The sequence below is a fragment of the Cyrtonyx montezumae genome, unplaced genomic scaffold, assembly GCF_038088225.1.
Source record: "Cyrtonyx montezumae isolate F1298 unplaced genomic scaffold, pur_monq_1.0 scaffold_3, whole genome shotgun sequence".
Classification (NCBI taxonomy): domain Eukaryota; kingdom Metazoa; phylum Chordata; class Aves; order Galliformes; family Odontophoridae; genus Cyrtonyx; species Cyrtonyx montezumae.
The window spans coordinates 111234676-111253800 of NW_027072034.1; the positions used below are offsets into that span (position 1 = coordinate 111234676).

Below are 19125 nucleotides of genomic sequence, written 5' to 3' on the forward strand. Positions count from 1 at the left end.
CTTGGAAATATGCAGAAGAAGTGAAAAGTGCTAGAGAAGAAATATATTTATCTAAATGAGAGGGAAGGAATGAATAATAATTTAAAGATACTGAGATACTGAGCTCCTACTGGAAACCATTGCCTAGCATGGAACAAAAATAACATGGAAAAACTGAGAAGTGAGGTACATTTCATAAAATGAAGTTTTCATGAAGACCAGAGAAAGGAATATTTGGAAAGTTAGATCACATGCAGACAAACTGATCTGGATGGCATACATCCAGGGACCTGCCTTTGCAAATTACCAAGCACCTCCTACAAGGTGTGCTGCATGTTTTGTACTGCAGCCTACCAGAAAATCAGCAGGGTTTAATCTTCCTCCTCACTGTGAAGTTCTGGTAATGAGAACAAGCAAAGTAAAGCTGCTTTACCACCATATCTCCGTAATAACATTTTTATGTATTCAGTTGGCAATTAGAAGCACCTTGGCCAAAATAACTTTCTGCTTCAAACCGTTGCAAGTACACCTTTTGTGGGTGCAGAGGACATCTCCCATGATGTCTCGCAGACATCCCACTGGAATAGGACCCAAACCATAGAATCACAGAATCATTAAGTTTGGAAAAGACCTCTAAGACCATCTAGTTCAACCATCAACTCAACCTCATGACCACTCTAAAACCATGTAATTTGATGCAACATCTGCCTTTTTCTTGAACACCTCCAGGAACAGTGACTCCCTCACCTCCCTGGGCAGCTTGTTCCTATACCTCACCAAATGCACAGCACTGATACCTTCCCATGAAAAATAACTGTGCACACTGATCAGCGCTTCCCATGTTTTTAAGCTGGGGTGAGGAAGACAGATGAAGACGGAAGAGCCAGGAGAAGTAAATCCAGCAGTACACCTCGTTTATGTGGCAGCTCTAGGGAAAGGGTCACTGGGCTCAGAAAAATTACTGAGTACTGATGCATTTTCCATGGGCAGGTTGGAGAAGGTGAGGAGTTAGGGTGAAAGAAGAGTTGGGAACCACTCTGGATGGGTGCTGCTTTACAGCTGCAATGAACTACACAGGGCTGAACTGAAGGATGTGGCAAGAAGGTCACAAGTAGTGATCTCCCAGGGGTAGGTACTGGGGACCATCCTCTTCAATATCTTTAGTGATGATCTGGACAAGAGGAGTGAGTGCTCCCTCAGTAAGTTTGCAGATGACACTGCGCTGGGGGGGAAGTGTTCATCTGCCTGAAGGTAGGAAGGCCCTACAGAGAGACTGAGACAGGCTGGATCAATGAGCTGATGCCATTATATAAGCACCAACAAGTCCAAGAGCTAGGTCCAGCACTTTGGTCACAGCAACTCCATATAGCACTATGGTCTGTAGCAGAGGAAAAGGATCTGGGGGTATTAGTTGACAGCTGGCTGAACATAAGGCAGCAGTGTTCCCAGGTGGCAAAAAAGTGGACATGGTGGTGATGGGCTGATCATTGGAATAGATGATCTTAGAGGTCTTTTACAACCTTAATGATTCTAAGGGAAAATATGACCAGAGGGCTTAGCAAAAACAAAGAAAGGAGGTGGAGAAACTGGAAGGCAAGGTTAGATAAAAACAGTTAAATGCATCCAGCTTGGCAATGCAGGAGCTGAAGAAGGACACAGCAACAATATGTGAGCACAAGGAGGAACTTAGCATCAGGGTGAGAAGGTACTTTTGGTGGCAAGTGGAGGGGAGGGAAAGGTAGGAAGGTGGCATGGCAGTAGGGCAAAAAGGGGCTATCTTGGACTGGTGACAGCAAGAAACATCCAAACAAGCTGCTGCAAAGTGGTCCCTGCTGGGAAGTGGGAGTATGGGTGGCTGGGCACATTCTAGGCTGCCATCAGGTGTTGTCTGGAAGGTGAGAGGTTTTTGCTGGTGCTGACAGCTGAGTAGACCTGGGAAATGCAGGAGAGAAAGCCTTCAGCCCACCCCACCATAGGAATCCCCAGCAGATACATGAGACTCTTGCTGGGTGTTAGCATCCTGCATCCTCCTTGAGAAGGATAGATGTTTCCTCCTTCTTCTTCAAGCAGTTGGTAAATAATTAAAAGGGAGAGACAAAATATTTTCTAAAGATAACCTTCTGTTTCCATGGCAACCTCCTTCCAAAGCCAGAAGCCTTCTGCTCAAGTCATACAGCTCAGCGTAAAAGTCCTTGCAAGGAGGCAGAGGCTGTGGCATGACCCCAGCAGAAGGGGAAGGGGAGACCTCACAAGGCGCAGAAGGACTGCCACGATACCCAAACCATAGTGAAAAAAAATATTTCCCCTTGCAAGTCACTTCCAGAGGGCACTGAGAATAAATGGAGATAGCACCCTGAGGGCTGTAAGTCACCCCATGCGGCCACCATCACTACTCTTCCCTCTGTGACACAGAGGCATGGAGCTGGCACCCTGGAACAGGGTCCAGAGCGTCAGTGAAGGATAGTGGTGCAAACACTCAAGGACCTCTGCAAAACAAATGGAGGGGATTCTGCAGAGAAAGCAGGTGATTTGAGCTCCTCACAGGAAGAATTGAGGCCTTCAGCCTGGCCATCCATCCCTCCTGCTGCTTGCTCACACCAGGGCAATGAAAGCAACCAGGTGAACAAAGGCCTGCAGAGTTGCTGAAATATGTCTCAGCATCACTTGCATCTTCAGTGGGGCTTTATTCTCTTTAATCAGAGAAGAGTGCTGATGGAGTGATCTCTTCCTGGGGTGTGACCCCTCTTCCCTCCCAGCTATCTCAAGCACCCAGCATACACCTACTGTGACAATGTAGCAGAGTAGCTTCTAGCACTATGGAGGCCTATCTCCAAGTCCTCTTATCATGGAATCACAGCATCATTAAGGTTGGAGACACTGCTAAGATCACCTTATCCACCCAGACTTATGGCCCTTGCAGGAAACAATCTATACATTGAGCTGTGAAGAGTTTGGGTTGATTTTATTTTTTAGTTTTTTAGTTGTTTTGGAAATCTCATGCAGAGTTTGACATTCAGTTATTCCAGGGACCTACTGCCCTCCTTCCCCAAAGACAGGGAATGATGGGGGCTTGGAGCTCAATGTTGTTTTAGGTCCCAACCTATCTAAGCAATTCTATGATTCTGCATGCCTCATCTCTCTGCCTGTGGAGGAGTGGGCAGGGGCAACTCACCCAAAGAACGACGAGTGCAAAAAAGGTGTTTAAAGACCCTTATTATTGCTTTAATAAATCTAGACCAGCAATCTTTCTGCAAGGAGAAGGACCTGGGCTCCCCTGTCCTCTGCCCACAGGTCTGACCTCCCTGCAGTCAGTGTGCACACTTGTAAGACAACAAACACTCCTTCCAGCTAATAAGTCAAGTCCATGTAGCAATTATCTTTTTCCTTTCTGTTGTTTGTTCCATTCGATGTGATTACTGTTTACGATTCCAGTTTGTAAGATGCAGCAGCAGCTTAAAAATCAGACAGGTAATGATAAAACAAGAAAGTCTGTGGTGTGCCACCCACTCTCTGCAATGCCTCAAATGCCAGCAAGGAGAGCTTTGCGGCAGCAGCCCTCTTTAACTGGTGGAAAAAAGGGGATGGGAAGTCTTTATGCCCCCCTCCCAGGAGGCTTCTGACGCTTTTTCCTACCTACCCACATATCTGGGCAGGGAATAAAACCAAGGGAGATGCAGGCTGGCCCCAGCAAAGGAGGAGATGTGTGCGGTCACATTGCTGGAAGGGGAACGGACGTGGCCCCGGAGATCCTTCTGCAGCCACGTGGGAGAGAATCACATCTGCTGGACAGAATCCTGGGTCCTGAGGCAGAGCTTGGTTCAAGGAGTCAGTCTGTCTCCACAGCCACCCCACAGCACACAGATGGTGCCCCGTGATGTAGGGCAAGGAGAGTTGCAGCTCCCTCCTTCTTTCTCTCCCCTTCTCACCACATGGTGAGCCAGCCAGTACACAGCACGCAGGAGGACCCTCACATCAGTCACACACCACACACACACCACACACACACACACACACACACAGCTGGTGTTCTCTGCTCCTTACATCTGCAGTTGTTTGCTGAGCAGGGGTTTGGTCCCAGCAACACTAATGCAAAATGCCAGAGGATGGAGGAGGTGCTGGAGAAGAAGTAGAGCCAACACTGAGCCAAGGATGCTCTCGTAAGGTCTTCCTGCTGGGACTTGGGGCAGGGTTGGAATCCAGCCAGAGGGCCCACTATGATTTATGTTGAAGCCCCCTTTGCTTTTATTGGTCCTTTTCAGAATTCTAGTGTTTGTCTTCTTTATACATATATATATGTATATATATATATATATATAGCTATAGATACAAAAATAACAGATTTCTCTAGAGATGGTTTTTGCACCATTGGGCATCGAAAAGAAAATATCACAATTACTGCAGATGAATGGGAAAAGTTCGATTTCCCCTCTCTTTTTTTACCTCCCCCTCCTGCTCCAGATTTCCCCGTAACCCTTGCATTTTTTTTCCTTTGGAACAAAATGAAAAGCAGAAAACCAACAAAACAACAACACAAATACACTGTGGAGCCCGCACCCCCTCCACCCAAGAGCATGCCTGCTGTGCTCTCGTGCTCCCTTCAAAGCCAGGCTCTGTTTGTTTCCCATACTCCGCAGCTGTTTGCTTTTCACGTGCTCTAAGTCAGCAGCGAATCCCCCTTGAGCCAGAGCTCCATTGCTCTACACCGACAGAAGTGCACAATCACCGTTTGCCCAATTTATGCTAGACCTGAAGACCTGGCCCACGATTTTTAATGTTTGAAATGGAAGCATGAACAAGAAGAAAGTTCCCAGAAACAGATGAGGCAAGCCCCGGGTGCTCTTCCTTTTCTGCTTACCCCACTTCCCTCCATCCCACCCCACTCACCCACCCTCCTTAATTCTGCATAGCACCTCCTTCAGCCCCCATGCGCCTGGTTCTCTTTAGCACTTTCTGAAATTCATAATCTCTCGGTAAAAAAAATAAATAAATTGATCTCTCTCTATATATGTATATGTATATAACTAAATGGCTGCCAGGCAGCAGTTGCCTGGCTGGAGGGTCCCGTCCCTCCCAGCCCCATGGCCTTTTCTTTTCACTGTAGTCTCTGCAGTGATGGTCCAGGTCTTGCTCTAGGGCAGGACTGTTCCCGTATTGCTTGCATTCTCCCACGCCTCTGAGGTACGGTACCAGAGTATTTATTCTATATATATATATATTTATGTATATATATATATTTATAAATTTTTGTTTGCCTGGTTCTTTTTCCCCAACATCCTTTGGAATCGCTGCTGGGGAGCAGCTGCCAAAACGTGCTCCCCATACTGGTGGCCAAACACTCTGCACACCCCACAGCCCAGGGACCCTCATCTGTTCCTCTTGCTGACCCCATCGCCCAGCTCCAGCTCTGATGGCAGCGGAGAGCCGCATTCCCCTGTCCCCAGTCTGCTGGGGCTGTCGGGCTCCGCTCCTTGCACAGGCGGAGGGGAGTCCTTGCAGAAGTCTGTCACCCAGGAGGGCATGGAGAGGAAGCCCTTGGGGTCAACGGTGTAGAAGGGTTTTGTGTGGTGGGCAGCAGGGCGGCGGGGTGAAGGGCTGGCGTGGAGGCTGCTGGTGCTGCTGCACTTCTTCCCCAGCGTCAGTCCTGGTGGTGGGGGTGAGAAAAGGGAGGTCAGCGAGAGGCTGCTGAGGGTCTCCGAGGGCTCACTGTTGTTGCCTCCCCCCCGCAGACTGCTTCCTGCCCCCTCCTCATCCGAAGGGTCCATGGAGTCATGGTGGGTGCAGCCAGGGCTGGTGCTCCCACCGCTGCTGTGGCTGCGCTGGTGCCGACGGATGCTGCGCAGGGTGAAGAGCCCCCGGCCCCGCAGACTGCGGCGACGGGAGGTGGGGGACAAGGGGGCTGCCAGGGGTCTTTGGTCACCAGCAGCTGGCATGGGGCACAGGGCCACTGGGAGGTCCAGGGCGCACTGGGGAGAATCGCTGAGGTTGAGGCTATCCTCTAGTGTGGTCTGCAGGCTGCCCACTGAGCTGCTGCTCCGGCTGTCCAGAGACGTGTCGCTCTCAGGAGCCTGGGGGTAAAAGCACACCGTGTTCAGATGGGAAGATTAGCAAGAATTTATTTTTATTTTTATTTTTAATTATTTGGGGTATGAAAACAAACTCCACTTCTCTCGCTCTCCCCTGTTGGGAACGGCAGCTGTAATCCACCTGAAACCTGCTGCAAGGCAGCATGCTAAGGGTGTTTCCTTCTGGGGAAGGGAAGTTTCTACATTTTGAGCTCTGATTTCATAGAATCACAGAGTCATGGAAGATTCCAAGTTGAAAAAGACTCATAAGGATCACCAAATCCAAATCCTGGCTCCATAGTGGACCACCGAAAAATCAAACCCTATGGCTGAGCATTTTTCAGATGCCTGTTGAACTCCTTCAAAGTCAGTGCCATGACCACCTGTTCCATGGCCTCCACACTCTCATTCTGCTCCAGGATGAACTCGCTCCTCTCATGTGAAATGCTTCACCAGAGGGAAGGGATGCTGGGTCTGTGAGCTCTGCTCTAAGTCCAGGAGGCAGCAGGACCAAGGTCCTCTGTAGATCCCCACTCTTGGTGTTTCTGCGAACCTGCCACACAGGCTGCAGGCGCATCAAAACCATCAGCTGGTCAGAAAGCAGATGGGCTTCTGTAGAGATCTCAGGAAGCTTCCTCTCATTAAATATCAGCAATATTTTGGGACAGAAAAGAGATTCTTCTGACCAGTGCAAGCAGCAGTGGCAGTATTTGGGGGAGAAAACTCCAATCTCCTTTCAGTAGGAAGAGAAAACCTTAATGTTCTTGTGACAGCACTTAGTTATTTAACCTGCATTTCATTTGGTCTTAGGAAGGTGGTCTGCATCACCAGGTTTGCACAGGCCCATCTCTCAAGCCTCTGCATGGCATTCCTTCTCTCCAGCATATTGACTGCACTGCTCAGCTTGGTGTCATCTGATTTCCTGAACCATAGCTATTCAATACATTCTGTATCACATAATGAGAAGTTTACCAATTTCTACTTTAACAGCTCAGCACTTTTTCTTCAGTGTCATGCAACCTCCAGAGCTCTTTCTCTCATGTCTAAACTTATTTGAGAAGTTTCAACACTACAACAACTCAATGGCCTCAGCTCAAAGCTAAATTTATCCCTGGTGAATTCACACACATTTGTATTGTACCATCAGTGTCTGTCACACAGAACTGGATAACATACAATTTTATTTTATAGTCTGTCTGGGATAGTGTCCCTGGGAACAGGAATTGCTCATGGAGTGACTTCCAAGAACAATAAGAGGGATCACTGATGGACTCCAATCTCTATCTCCTCTGCAATTTAGAGACACTTGATCTTCCCTCAGTGCTTTTATTCTTCAGTAAGAAAGACAGAGAGAGACAGTGTCTTTCTGAGGTGTGAGATCTGAGTGGCTAGGAGAAAATTGAGCTCAGAGACATGAAGTGTGGATGTGGCACAAGTGGCTGTGTAGGAGGAAAGTGGGGAGAGGCTCCTGCAGACAAGTAGGTGTGTGATCCAGAACCGGCACCAGGAGAAGCCAAGCTGGTTGTGTGGCTGACATTTCCCTAGCTCACATTGTCAGCTGTGCATGCAGGTGTCTGCAGTGCACTCAGTGCATGGAGCCAAGGGCAAGCTAAAACATGATGTGATTCTGTATTTATGTGGTGCTAGCTGCAGCGGTCAGTCTGCTTTTTGATCCAAAGCAGAAAAGTATGTCATTTCGGGGGGTAGAGCTATACAATCCTTATCTGTACAAACTTCTATCCTCCCCAACCCTCCTGAACACTGTGCTTCTCCAAGTCAGATCAGAGTCACCCAGCCCCTGGCCCCAGATGACCTCTCTCCTTCCTCTGCCTTCCTCCCTATTCAGGCTTCTTTTTTAGGATGTGATGTGGAAATCAAGGCTTCCAAGCAGAAGCAAACAGGGTTCCTCACCTGGTGAAGAAGTGAACAGTTCACGCTCGGAGATCTCAGTGATGCCCATGAGCCTTGCAGAGAGATCTTAGGAAGGTTATGTGCACATGAGACCTTCTCAGGCCCTGTCTGGGTGGCAGAGATGGCTGGGTGGAAAAATTCTGCTGGTACAGGTAACAGAGGGCAAGACGTACCTGGAGAAAATGGGCTGGGAGGGGCTGAGAAAACACCAAAATAAATGGGAAGAGAACACAAACAGAAATAAAAAAGTTCAGGAGTACCCCAATTTGATTTCTTTACACCAAGGGTCCTGTGAGTCCAGTGGATAGAGGATATCTAATAACAAAAACTCCTGGCCAAGAAACCTCAGTCTAGAGTTCACACAATGAATCCCACTTTCTTTTTTTTCAACAGCAAAAACCTGCATCAAACCCTAAAGATCTAACACAGCTCAGGGCCTTAAAGCAACAGCTGAGCTTGCTTCTCTTGTTGCTGCTCTTTGAGATAAAAGCTGAGCCATAAGGCTTTGATTCAACCAGATATCACTGCCAGAGGACTTTAATCCCAGATCCTGAAAAGCAAGGGATGAAGGGAGATAAATAAGCCGGTGGCTTAGGAAACCTGTGCTCAGGAGTAGAGCTGCAGGACTTCCACAAAGGGCAGATGTTTTTTATGTTCCCTTTGGCTTTATCCAAGGAGCTTGGTCTTGTGGGATAGCAATAATTTACCCTGCAGAGCGAACACAGTTTACCCAGCTAGCATGTCACTGAAGTCTATGTCCCTTCATCTCTTTGTCACTCTGCTCAATCCACATGCAGGTGCACTACTGCAAATGGGAAGCAGCTCTTTCACGATGCCTCACCTCAGCAAGTCTGAATGAGAGTATAAGACTTAGCAACTGAAGAAGGATATGATCTTCACTTTACTACTGAGAACTGGTGAACTGAAAGTGAATTCTCTGTTAGTGTGACCTCACCTCATACTACCTCCATTCTTGGCAGGAGAAAGGCAGATAAGCTGAACCAACCCACAGATACCTGGGAAATGATGAGAGCTGTTCTCACCTTTGGTACCTTCATGCTTTAGCCAAGACTGGACTGAGTTGAAAGGAGTTTCCTCTATTTCACATAGGTAACTGTCTGGGTTTGTGGAGCCATCTGTGCTGGATATTGGAAGCAAGCATTCCCCCAGATCTTTTGCCTCAGTGGAGTCAGGGCTGTTCTGGCCATCCTGGGAAAAAAAAAAAAAAAAAAAAGTAAAGGCAAAGGCTGGTGAAATTTAATGGCAAACTGAGCAGGCTTGTCAGAAAAGGGCTGTTTCTGAAGTTGCCTGTGAATTATCTAAAACATACTCATATTTCTCACTCAAATCCCTTAAAATTTAGGCTCATTCAGAGGCCCTTATTAATAGCAATGAAGAAAACTTTCAAAAACATACATCCCTTTTTTCTCTTCTATGGAGAGGCTCTTGAAAAGTGACCAACACTTATATTCCTCAGCAGAGACATACGGAAGAACACAGAGCACTTCAGAGGAGCAGGGACAGAAATACAGTGCAACGTGTCCATGAGCACCTGAGACTAACCTTGGTCTCCTTAGGACTCAGCTGAGAAGTGCTGTGATTATCTGATTCTTCTCCTAGAAGGATGGAAGAGGACTTGTCTGAATTGAGGGATAATGCTTCCATTTCAGCCAGCTGGACCTGCAGGAAGGGAAAGGAGCTGTCATTGGATGTCTAAAGCCCACATTTCAAGCAGTCAAACTGTTTATGAAGGGTAAGTAAAAGCCTGTAGGCCCAAGATGAATTTTGTTATATTCCTTAGATACATCAGATACTGCCTAACTCAGATCTGGGCTGGACAGGAGAATCCACTTTCTAAAGAAGCTTGAACACAGAATCTGCAAGCAGCCCATCACCAGTCCATGCTCCCCTAATGCCAGTATTGTAGAAAGGAGTCCCGAATCTGTACCAGGGCTCCCTCAGATTTATGATAAGGCAGTCCACTCTACTGAGGAATATAGGAATTAGACTTGCCTCTGAAGGTGCCAAAGACAGCCCTACTACAACACAAAGATGCTTTCATTCCACAGATAGTCATGCCTCTTGCAGTCCATGCCAATATCATGCTTTTTGTATTCTCTTACCTTCATCACTGAAATCCCACCTCCCTCCTGCTTCCCTGAATCTTCTCTTTCATCTCTAACCTATTCAACACCTCAGCAAACACCACCCTCCCTCCTGTTCTCCATCCCTAAACTCACCCCTCCAGCCCACCCTGTACTACTCCTCTCTTAATTTCTGAAACCAAGTCAGACAACTAGCTCTGTGCCTCAGCTTGCTCTGTCATTTGGCCTGTCTCATACCACACACCCCTCTCCCATCTTTCCTCCAAGCTTGCAATTCCCCTCTGCCAGACCTCATCTTGTCCCATAATTCCCCTTTTTCTAGTAGCCTAAACAGCTACTCTATTCTTCCTGTGCTCAACTTATTGGTCTAGATTATTTTAGTGGTCTTTTCCAACTTTAATGATTCTCTGACTTTCTGTAGTTGGCCTCTAGAGTCCCATCAGTTCCCACCACCAGCACCTGACTCAACAGCTATATTCTGGGTTGTCTCAGTCAGGAGAGCTTTCTTCCTGGGCTGTAATTTTGTCCTTCCCTGTGTTTTTGTTTGCAAGAACTGGGTAGAGCTTCTATACTGTGAGAGCAGGTGGAATATTTGTAGACGTGACTCCTTTGAGCTGAGAGTTCAGTGGTTTGTGCCAATGCCAGAGACTGGAAGAGTCTCCATCCTTGGATAAGGCACATAGAATAAACTGAAGGGAAAAACTGAGCTGGATTTAAATAAAGGGCACAAACAGTATCTGCATTTGGGATGTTATTCTAACTCATGAACATGGTGTCACTCAACCAAGTAGAGAGCTCAAAGTAACCAACTGATGTTTGAGGTGCATACACACACCAGAGAACCCACAAGGATGTTATGCCAAGCACACTACACAGTCACCAGTCAGCAACTATTTGTAGGTAGAAACTCCCTCTTCATCCAGTCCCATTTAATGTGCATATTCATCCATTTCTTGCATAAGTGCTTGTTTCACCAGAACAGCCTTACAGCTGTGATTGTGGAAATGGGAGTGTGAAATGTGACAACACCTGTGACTACCTTCTCCATCCATAAAAAAGGGTTTCAACAAAAGCCAGATTTGGCCATTCTTCACTGAACTGCTTCTCACAGTTTCTGGCCAGCTTGGGTTCTACTTAAAAAGAACCATCAACGAAGTCAGCTAGATAGTTATGTGTGTGAGAACACTGTTCACCACTGCTCACTGGCTAAATACACCATCAGCCACCAATACACACATCTAGCTGTCAACCAGCCCAAAAGTGAAAGGATAGAAATGACAGGTGAAAAGGTTAGTCACATTCTGTTTTGTTCCTGTAGCTTCCATTCCCAGAGAATACCGAAAAATACTCTAACTAAAGATGATGAGTCAAAAGAAAAGTGAAACAAATGGCAGTGCAGGGCTAATGGGAAGTTCAGTAGAAGAATAAACTGCTTGGGACACCAAGCACAGACACTGAACCGCTCATATGTATCCCTTAGAAAGTAACTAATTGCAGATATAAGCTATCTTTTAAACAGAGCCATGATTAGGAAAATCCTTAATTGTCCAAATAATTGGTTTGAAAATAAGATGAGAGCAGTTTAACTCAGAAAGAAACTGAGCACTTCTACTCCAGACAATACAAAGCTTAACACATATTAAAAACTTGAGCATATGTTTAAGTGCTGTATTCATCCACTCTGCTCAGTATTTCCTTGGATTAAACTACAAATGAAATGGGAAAAAACCTTTTTTTCCCGATAATGCGATAGCTTTCATAAGGGCAAAGTTAAGGGTGATTTGATGTGCAGCCAACATCCTGTTTTGTTAAAAAACACATGTACTGAAAAAGACAATATAAGAACTGCTCTGCCTGTATAAATTGCTGATGGTTGTTTCTGAGACAATACAATTCTATGTGCACAATGTACATTCTGGCAGTGTACAACTGGTGCTAATGCACAACTCTGGTTACGTTGATGCACCTGAATACCCTCTGGATAATTAATGACTGGTGTTAGTGCTGGGTTCAAGTCTAGTTGAGATGGTGCAGTGATTTTCTGTTGGAATTTCCTTGTTGGTTTCCACACTATGAAATACAAAGAGAAGGTCACAATCAACCCATGACTTAAAATCCTGACCTTTAACTTTGATTCATATAATGAGAAATAAAATAACTACACTTTACTACTGAAGTTCTTCCTATGGATATAGATATTTTCTTTTCAATTCCACATTTTAGATATACTGAAATGTCAATTTAGAAAATAAATTTATAGCTCTGTAACAGGCATTAGAAAATAAAGCCTAAGAATAATTATTTGGTGATGATTATTCTGTTAATCTCTTTGCTGTGGGTTGCATTTGGAGATTTTGCCATCCAGTTTCCCAGCTGGTATGGTAAGAAAATCGATGTTTTCTTAATTCCCACGCAGGATACTGAAGACTATCTGGGAGGTTTTCAAATGCAGCAAACTAGCTGCAAATGACTTGATTTGAGGGCAATTGTTCTGGAATGCCTTTAGAAGATCTGATTTTTCTGAGAAGGCTGAGCATCAACTGCTGAATATAAGGACTTACATAAAGCACTGGAAAGCACAATGACTTGAAAACAGTTATTTGATAGTATTAATGCGGTATCCATGGGTGAAGTTTTGCAGTACTGAGAAAATACAGCAATTTTCTGATTTTGATATTTTCAAATGGAAGCTATAGGGATAAGGAGACAGCTGAAAGGAAAAAAAAAAAAAAAAAAAAAGTAAAGCATCAGAACTAGGGGTCCAAAGCTAAATGAAAAATGGTCATCTTCAAACGTGATTATCTACCAATAAGAGCTCTCTTCTCAACTTTCCCTGTTGCCTTACAAGAAATAGCAATATATCAAGTTAGTTATGGGGGAGGAGATGGTGTCGACTGCCACTGATGTAGTGATGTACTCAGAGATGAGAAAAGCTACTGATACAAGGCTAATCCTGACCATAGTACTTAAATGTAAGGAATTGATTTAAGAAGAAAAAAAATAATTATAATTATGCTTCTCACCTAACATCTCCCAGGCCACTTTGCTCCAAAGTTTTATAATATGAAAAGACAAATTGCTTAGGAAGTGGTTTTCCAAAGTATCTATGGTCCTGCTCTTAGCAGCAACCAATCTGTCAGCTCACAGATTCTACACCAGAAAAGAGGATCTAAAACGTTCTCAGTGGGCTCATTTTTGTTTGGTTTTGTATCACACTAATTAACCAGTTTTCATCACCAATCCTGGCTCAGAGACACCAACTCTGTTCAATGAAGCATGTAAGCATGTGCTTCGCTCACTCTCCTCAACAGGGAATAATGCAAACACATGTTTCAGATGAAGACAAAACATGCTTAAATCTTCCACTGAATTCTCTCCAAGTGTTTGGATGTGAACCTTCCAGTTCTTTGCACACCGTGAGCTTCAACCTCTGCACTTCTTGTAGAACTGAATACAATATTGTCTTCATCTACATCTCAGTCAGTCCCTGCTGGCCTACATCATGGCACATCTCAGCTTTCCAGCACCTCAAACATCCCCCCATGGCTAAGGAGGGCAGGCTTATACCAGAGGCAGTCTCAGAAACACATGATAGATGACAAACACAGGCCAAGCCCTCTGCCTACACAAACTACAGCCAGGAGCACACACTGGATGTCCTAAGGGCATGTGAATGTGGATGTGCAGGTCTTAGGGGAAGAGTCCTCTCACGCATCCTCGTACGCAGGTTACCTCTTGCTTGTCATGGTTACACTTCTCGCACATGGCCGGCGAGGAGTAATGATGGAAGACGGAGCCCGATAGGTTATCGATGATCATTAACTCCCCGTCGAAGGAGTCCTTAATAATTAAAGAGACACTGTCCAGCCATAAGTTCTCCTAGGGGACAAGAAAGGGGGGAGGATGGGAGAAATCATTTTAAGAATGCCGAGCTTTTGCTTCAAAGTTCCTTGTGAATTTGGGGCTGGATTCTCCACCCTGATTCATCTGGAGCAGTACCTTGTACTGCAGGTACTTGCACAGGGTCACAGGAAGAGCATTTGCTCCTTAGGGTGTGTAAAGATGCCAAAATCCAGTGCAAAAAAAAGAAGGATGGACTGTATTCACTCACTGTCAGTGCAGCCCAGCACTGCTCATGCCTTCCTTCCAGCTCTGCTGGTGTGCTTCACTTGATCTGCCATTTCCCTTTCTCTCTTCTCCTGAGCTTGCCTCTCAAATTTGTTCCTTAACACAGCTTTAGCTAATCTGCTCCATCCCTCCTCTGCTGACCCTCAGGATCCTACACTATGATGCCAGTGAGCTTCCAGGCAGTGCTACAGAACCTGCTGCTCTTACATCCTTACCTCCTCACAATGCTACCAACTCAAAAGTCTACTACTGAAAGCAAACCTCTCACCCTGAAGTGGAAGAGTCTTCCTGCTACTGCTAAGCCCTCAATCATCTAGGCCCCTCAGTTTCTCCTCACATCCACTTGCTGCAGTCTGGTTGGTAAGCTCAAAGGTGTACCCACCTGTGCTGGAGAGTAGCATCTTGTGCACAGACGTCCTTCAGGCTCTGTTCTCCCACCACCGCCTCCTGTTCCTGCTCCTTTTCCCTGCCTTGATTTTGAGGAGCCTGACTTGCGGGAGCACAGCCCATGTGCAAATTCCAGCTCAATCTCAGCATCCATCTCTGCATCTTCCTGGGCTTCCTTGTTGCTGTCATCCAGATGTTTCATGAGAACAGCTACCACCACATTGATGAGGACAAACTGAGCTGTGAGCACAAAGCTGACAAAGTACAGTGGGGAGATGAACTGCAGGTTGCTGAGGCAGCTCCGGTCATCGTGGCTGCAGTCACGTAAGGTATCCTTGAGAGGAAGTTGCGTTTGAGAGGGAACGATGGAAGGAAGGAAGGACTAAAGTAAGAATGCAAGTTTGGCTGATCTTTCTGTCAAAAAACACTAATGCCACCAGAAAGAACAGGGCAATGGTTCTATCATTCCACATCCTCTAGAATCATGAAGTCCTCTAAGAATCAGGGACATTATCTGATCATGATACAATTTGTGCACTCTGCTTCAGAGCAAATATGCCAAAAGGTCTACAGAATTAAGTCCTTCAGACCATTGCATTTTGCTGCCACTGTAGTCACAGGTGTGTGAACTGATGCTGTGCAGATCTGCCTTCTCATGTCAGGCTCAAAAGTACTGTATGTTTGCAAAGAGCTTTCCTTCTCCTTTCTTCCCAGGAAGGAAATATTAATTTTAGATTGCCCTGATAGCTCTGTATATAGGTTCTATGCTGAATTCATTACTTCCAACTTCAAAAATCAGCCTCACAACAATAGGAATACTCTCTTAGTCAGGACAACCTTCTTATTTCTTCCAAGGACAATTTGAACTTCTCAGAGATGGATGGCTGCAGGACCAGATGAGCCTAGGGTCTGAGTTATCATGGCAAGAAAGGAGCAAACTAGGACCTGATCTAGCAGCCTGGTTCCTGTACTTTTCTCCCCTTTCCAACCTAAGCACTGCTGATCCGAGCACAGGTCAGAATTTCTCACACACCCCTCAGGCCCAGTTACCTTCATGATTCCATTCCAGTTGTCTCCTGTGGACACCTGGAAGAGCGTGAGGAAGGCCATCCCAAAGTTCTCAAAGGTAGCATGACGGCTCATGCCCTCACAGGGGTTCTCATCGTTGCATACTGTAAGAGTGGGGATCACAGCTGTCAATGGGGTATGCAGCACATACTCAGATCAACAGCAGGAACTGGGGAAGGGGACTTCAGGGTCCTCACTACCTGGAGGCCTAAGTTAGTGGCCTCAGCACCATGCTGAACAGTGGGCTGTTGTCCAGCAACACTTGACTACTGTCCAGCAATGCAAAAAATCACTAATGGTGGTGTAACTCAGTCACTCTGGGTGACCCTTCCAAAATGTCACTGTGTTGCCTTTCTCTGTGATCAATATTCCATGGCAAGAGACATGAATAAGCTTTCCTTGACTTCTTTTTGTAACCTTGAAACAGTACCAAAGAATGTAATGAAGAAAAACTGAAGGTTTAGGAATGAAAGAAATACTAGAAACTACTTATACTCTTTCAAGCTATTAGAACAATCAAATTTTAGAGAAAAATTCTGCTTATATCAAGTTCACAAAAAAGAGAATAAAGGACGATGAATAATTCAATCCCTTTATTGAATGAATACTGAGCTTGAGAAAACTCCCAGCAGATCTGTACCTCACACCAGAGCAAAGGCTGCTTGAGACTTACCCAGTTTTCCAAAGAGCTCCACTCCTAGAGCAGCGTAGATGAAAAAGAGGAGCATGAAAAGCAGTCCAAGGTTCCCCACCTGAAAGCAAACAACATAGTCAGTCTATCCCAAAGCCTACCTCATCTGAACAGGCAAGCATGAATCACACCCACACCAGTTTCTGTCTTCCAAAACCAGAAGAGAAAAGCAACAAATTCCCAGGATACAAATGCAACCAATTTCTCAGCACCTGGGAAATCACTGACAACAAAACCTCCCATAGAACAAGAACCAGCAGCAGATTCAAAGGATGTTGTTTCTAGCCAGTACTGACTGAAGTGTACAATGGTTGGGTCAGGAGAACGCATGAGCATAGAGAAATGAACCCATTTTGGATGAGTGAGAGCCAAACTATGGATTACAGAACACAGATGTGCTGCAGTGCTACACGCCCCACCTTGCTGCCTAAATTCCCCAAAGTTATGCTTGGAGCAGGACTTCAGAGAGATGAGGACACAGATAAACCCTCCACATGTGGAGGGTTGAGCAGGGCTTTGGGAGGGAGATGGGAAAAAAGATGGAAAATAGCCTCTTTTAAATTGTGTAGAGAAGAGAAAAAGAGAAGGGATTACAAAAGAGTGAAGAGAGGTAGCAGAGTTTCTGCATCCTGTGGAAAATGAGACAAAGCTTGATTTCTGGGCTTCCAGTATTTGATGCTTTAGAAGCTCCACAATGGGAGAACTGCTGCCCCATGGCACACAAAAGTCACACCAACAATGTGTGCACTGCTCCCATGTCCTCACTCTCACAAATCACTGCCCTGCTTCTGAATCTCCTGCATCCCAGCATTTGGGGCATGTGGATTATATGTGGGGAGCAGAAGAGGTTTTAAAAGTGGCAGGCTAAAAATGCTAGTAACAATTAGCACACTACTGGTGGGGCAAAGGGAGGTGGGAAATTAAGGACCTGGTATTCACTGTTTTTCAAAACCTGAGTAGCATCTGATCTGAATGCCTGTGAGTGCATGTGGTCGCTGGGCCTTCATTAGGATCATCTACTTCAGGAATCTAATTTAGTCATTGCAACTGCTGTGACATCCAAATTCAGGAGAGAAATGAATGATTCAGCACACCCACTCCTCTGGGCTGCCAGATTTTGGCTTCATACACATGCAGTGGAAGGAATTATTTCTGATGACTAAATTGGACACCATAGTAAATGCTCCGAATGCACACCCCTGTGTCTGTGTCTATAGGGCATTAAAAGAAAGGAAGCTAATAAAATTTAGCTACAGACTAAACATCCAAAGGTCTCCAAAAATAAAGCTCTATTCAGTATTAAGAATTGTTGCAGTATAACAGAGAAAGGAAGAGAATTGGAACAGGACTACTGGAGATGCCTTATATGCCATTAGCAATCCAAAATCCCTAGTGTGAGTCTGTGCTTTAGGAACATAAAGAGAAAGGCTGAGAAGAGGGAAAAGCACAAGGGAAAGGACAGCTTATTTTAAACTGCTTCCCTTGGCAAAGCCAATAAATCTTGAAGAATAATATTACAGATAATTCAATTGTCCCCTGAAGACTCAGTGTGTAAAATATGGAGACAAAATGCAATTTTTAACAGTGAAAGTGGGGGATTTCAGTCCTGCTTTGAGTGCAGATTTTGACACAGGTTTAACTATGGAGTGATTTTTGATCTATTGGTTATATAACTTTATTAAGCTAAGCCATTATAGAAGGAAGCAAAGCCAGTCAATAAGAACTGGATTGGTCATCGGCTTTGATGTTGGATAACACTATTCACTATTATCTTCCAGGAAATACCTAGAGGTCAGAACTTCAGAAATACGCTTGTGAAGGATGTTGTGGAAGGTATTAATGAACTCCAAAAGACAGATCATCTAGGTTAGGAAAGGGTCTGGAGGTGACTGTGAGGAAGAAAAGCAAGAATCTGTAAAGTGTAGAAGAATATGTTTGTGGTTTGTGGCTTGGTCCGTTGAGCAGAGCTTGAACTGAGGTTCCAGCTGCACTCTTTGCCATCCTGAGCAAAATCCTTCACTGTCTGATGACTCCACTTCTCTGCATGACATGGATATGAACATTTCCAAACTCCATGGGAGTTGGACTAGATGACCCTTAAGAGTCCCTTCCAACTTCAGTGATTCTATGATTTCCTCCTGTCCTATTTATTCACTTTATTTTAGGGGAAGAAGTTGAGTCCCCCCATTTAACTGCAAATACACCATGAAGTCATCTACTGAGGGCTGAATACACTTCAGCCAGCTCATAATGTGTGTATTTATCTGGGCTGCAGAGCAAACACACCACAGCTGCAGATGTTGGATACTGGAATAAATTTTCTTCCCTGAAGAGTGGTGGTGCTCTGGCACAGGCTGCCCACATTGGTGGTGGACTCACCATCCCTGAAAGTATTCATGAAAAGGGAAGATGTTTCATTAATGACATGGTCTAGAGTCACAGGGATGAGCTTATGGTTAGACTAGATTATCTCAGTGGTGCCTTCCAACTCAAACCATTCTGTGGTTCTACGATTCTTTCCAGCCTTAATAGTTCTATGATTCTTTATTAGATCTGGAGACTGCTCCCTTCCAGATTTCAGTAGTTGTGTCTCCCTGAATGGAGAACAGCAATGTGTGGAGTGGCTGCACTGAGCCAGTCTGGGGCAGCAGAGCCAGAACTAATAAACTTCAGGGGTCCAAAGCTGCCTCCAACAAGAACACTTCCATTTTTATCTCAGTCCCAAACTACCCTGGATGACAAAGGATATTGTTATATAGCCTATATGTGAGTTATATTGTTAACATTATACAAA

At 45.2% G+C, this 19125-nt stretch overlaps 1 protein-coding gene across 1 annotated transcript in view; it reads right to left on the reverse strand.

Annotated features, from left to right (window-relative positions):
- Positions 1-4901: 4901 nt before the first annotated feature.
- Positions 4902-19125, reverse strand: part of CACNA1I (calcium voltage-gated channel subunit alpha1 I) — a 152612-nt gene continuing 138388 nt past the window's right edge. Inside the window, exons 29-36 of the mRNA XM_065742931.1 lie at positions 16314-16392; positions 15623-15744; positions 14568-14906; positions 13790-13936; positions 9516-9632; positions 8996-9161; positions 7953-8149; positions 4902-6044 (exon numbers count right to left, since the gene is read on the reverse strand). Coding sequence (XP_065599003.1) covers positions 5343-6044; positions 7953-8149; positions 8996-9161; positions 9516-9632; positions 13790-13936; positions 14568-14906; positions 15623-15744; positions 16314-16392 — 1869 coding nt within the window. The 3' untranslated portion in view covers positions 4902-5342. The remainder of the gene's footprint in view (positions 6045-7952; positions 8150-8995; positions 9162-9515; positions 9633-13789; positions 13937-14567; positions 14907-15622; positions 15745-16313; positions 16393-19125) is intronic.